The sequence below is a fragment of the Lactuca sativa genome, chromosome 4, assembly GCF_002870075.4.
Source record: "Lactuca sativa cultivar Salinas chromosome 4, Lsat_Salinas_v11, whole genome shotgun sequence".
NCBI classification, from domain to species: domain Eukaryota; kingdom Viridiplantae; phylum Streptophyta; class Magnoliopsida; order Asterales; family Asteraceae; genus Lactuca; species Lactuca sativa.
In genome coordinates, this window is record NC_056626.2 from 52,876,033 (window position 1) to 52,878,759 (window position 2,727).

At 37.9% G+C, this 2,727-nt stretch overlaps 1 protein-coding gene across 1 annotated transcript; it reads left to right on the plus strand.

Annotated features, from left to right (window-relative positions):
- Nucleotides 1-1,117: 1,117 nt before the first annotated feature.
- Nucleotides 1,118-1,725, plus strand: LOC111876804 (uncharacterized). Its single transcript, XM_023873381.1, has 2 exons — nucleotides 1,118-1,512; nucleotides 1,635-1,725. Exons 1-2 carry the CDS (start codon nucleotides 1,118-1,120, stop codon nucleotides 1,723-1,725), a joined length of 486 nt encoding a protein of 161 aa, XP_023729149.1.
- Nucleotides 1,726-2,727: the final 1,002 nt, after the last annotated feature.

Below are 2,727 nucleotides of genomic sequence, written 5' to 3' on the forward strand. Positions count from 1 at the left end.
TAAGTATCTTTTTGCTAAACAAGATGCTAAGCCAAGATTGATACGTTGGGTCTTTCTTCTACAAGAATTTGATATTGAAATAAGAGACAAAAAAGGAATGGAGAATGTGGTTGCAGACCATTTATCAAGATTAGAGAACCCACATTTGGAAGAGTTGAAAGAACACAAGATTGGAGATGATTTTCCCAATGAGTATTTTTTTGGTAATAGCAAGAGAGGTGCCATGGTTTGTAGATCTAGCTAATTACTTAGCAATTGAATACATTCCAAAAGACTTAAACCGCCAACAAAAGAAGAAATTATTTTCACAAATAAAGTACTACTTTTGGGACGAGCCATACCTTTTCCGAAGCTACGCAGACGGGATGATACGAAGATGTGTGTTCAGGAAAGAAAGTCAGGATATCTTGGAGCATTGCCATAGCAGGCCCACCGGAGGACATCATGGAGAAAATTATACGGCTAAAAAGAAATTTGATATTGGGTTCTATTTGCCTACAATTTTTAATGATGCTGCCCAATATGTCAAAGAATGTGATTCATGCCAGCAAGCGGGGAACATATCATCCCGAAACGAGATGCTCCAACATAATATTCAAGTTTGTGAAATATTTGATATTTGGGGGATTGACTTTATGGGACCTTTCCCAATGTCAAAAGGGAATAAATATATCTTGGTGGCAGTCGACTACATATCAAAATGGGTAGAGGCACAAGCATTACCTACTAATGATGTTCGAATGATGGTGCATTTCTCAAAAAGTTATTTTCAAGATTTAGAGTTCCTAAAGCTCTTATTAGTGACCGTGGCACTCACTTTGCAAATGATCAATTAGCTAAGGTTTTAAAAAGATATGGTGTACACCATAGGTTTTCAACATCTTATCACCCATAAACGAGTGGACAAACTGAAGTGGCGAATTGGGCATTAAAAAGAATTTTGGAGATATCGGTTGGAGGAAATCGAAAGGAGTGGTAAGATAAACTTAATGATGCACTTTGGGCTTTTCGAACAACTTTCAAAACACCTATTGGTACTACACCATATAAGTTAGTTTATGGAAAGAATTGTCATTAGTCGGTTGAAATAGATCATAAAGCATATTGGGCTTTAAAGATGTGTAAATTTGAGTTGGCTGAACTTTGTAACAACCGGTTAGTGCAAATGAATGCCCTTGAAGAACTTAGAAATGAAGCCTACACAAATTCCTTGATATACAAAGAGAATACTAAGAATTGGCATGACAAGAGACTAAAGGGTAATAAGGACTTTCATGAAGGACAAAAGGTGTTACTCTTCAATTCAAGATTAAAGCTTTTCCCGGGCAAGCTAAAGACACGGTGGGATGGGCCTTTTGTGGTTAAAAAAGTTTTCCCACATGGAGCTATTGAGCTTATATCCAAAGATGGAACCCCTTTCATGGTTAATGGGCATAGGGTGAAGAATTATGAAGAATGGATCCCAAAAGATGAAGGACTTGAAGAAGGGATGCATTTGGAAGAAACTGAAATGTAAAGTGGGAAGGAGCCCAACTAACGACTCCTCAAAAAGAAGCGCTTCCGGGAGGCAAACCGAGTTTAGAGTTCACTTTCTTTTTACCTTTCTTTTTCATTTTATTTTTGTTTTCTTTTAGGATTTGCTTTTATCAATCTTCTTCTGTCATTAAAATGATTGCTTGTGGGAAAGCATTGCTCAAGCGTGGGGTATGGTGGCATAAAATTTAAGAACTCAAAATTTTTTCAAACAGAATGAAAAACTCGTTGAGTCCACTCCTCTACTCGGCGAGTCTATTTGAAAAATCCTAAAAAATCACGGATTCGCGTATCTACTTGGCGAGTAGGTACACCTAGTCGGCGAGTCCACATATTTACCCAAAAAAAATATATAATTTTCACATTCTGTAAAATAGGGGTTTTAACCCTAACTGGTAAAACATACTCACAAGTGCAGCCACCAGCCGCTTGACGAGCAATACTCTCTCTCAAGCTTTCATCTCCATTCTCTTGTTATTCCTTGCAATTCCGAAGAAAAAGGTAATAATTTACTGCTTAATCTTCTTAAAGTTCACACCTTGGGTAGATTTATGACCATAATTTGTGGATAACTGGATTTTTAGGTTTACTCCAATCCTAGGGTTTTGATTTTTCATTCAATTTAGGTTGTTATAGACAAAATTTCTTGGGAATTTATGCTTAATAGACATACCTAGACAAATCCCTGGAGTGATTTGTGTATTTGGATGGTTGATTTTGGCCGAATAAGGGAATGGACTCGCAAAGTTCATACGACTCGCCGAGTCGGTTCTTGTACTCAGCGAGTCCATGTTTCAGATGCCCAAAATTTTTTACATTTTTAATTTTTTTGTGTGTTGCTTGTTGTGTTATGGGTTTTGTTTTGCATAAAACATGTCGAGGTGTGGTCAGAGCTCAAGAGGAGGTGGTCATGGGAACATCCCATTGCTAAACTTCCCGCAAATCACTTCTAAATCCTCACTAGCTCGTGCCAAGAACAAACTAGAAGCACTTAAGCGCAAGGAGATTAATGTTCCCAACGAGATAGATTGGTAGTGGATTGGCCAATTGGGGTTAGAGGAGGAATTGACCCGTATTTGGTCAAGTCCTTTGAAAACAATGGGATGACGATAATTTGTGATGGGTGGAGCCGGTTATTCAAAATTCAAGAACCCGTCTACCAAGAATTATGCTGGGAATTCTTCTCTACCATTT

Excerpts from the sequence above, each read along its gene's own strand:
- LOC111876804 (XM_023873381.1), top strand. The coding sequence starts at position 1,118 with ATGTGTAAATTTGAGTTGGCTGAACTTTGTAACAACCGGTTAGTGCAA. Across the intron at positions 1,513-1,634 it reads CATTTGGAAGAAACTGAAAT|GATTTGCTTTTATCAATCTT; the intron begins GTAAAGTGGGAA and ends GTTTTCTTTTAG.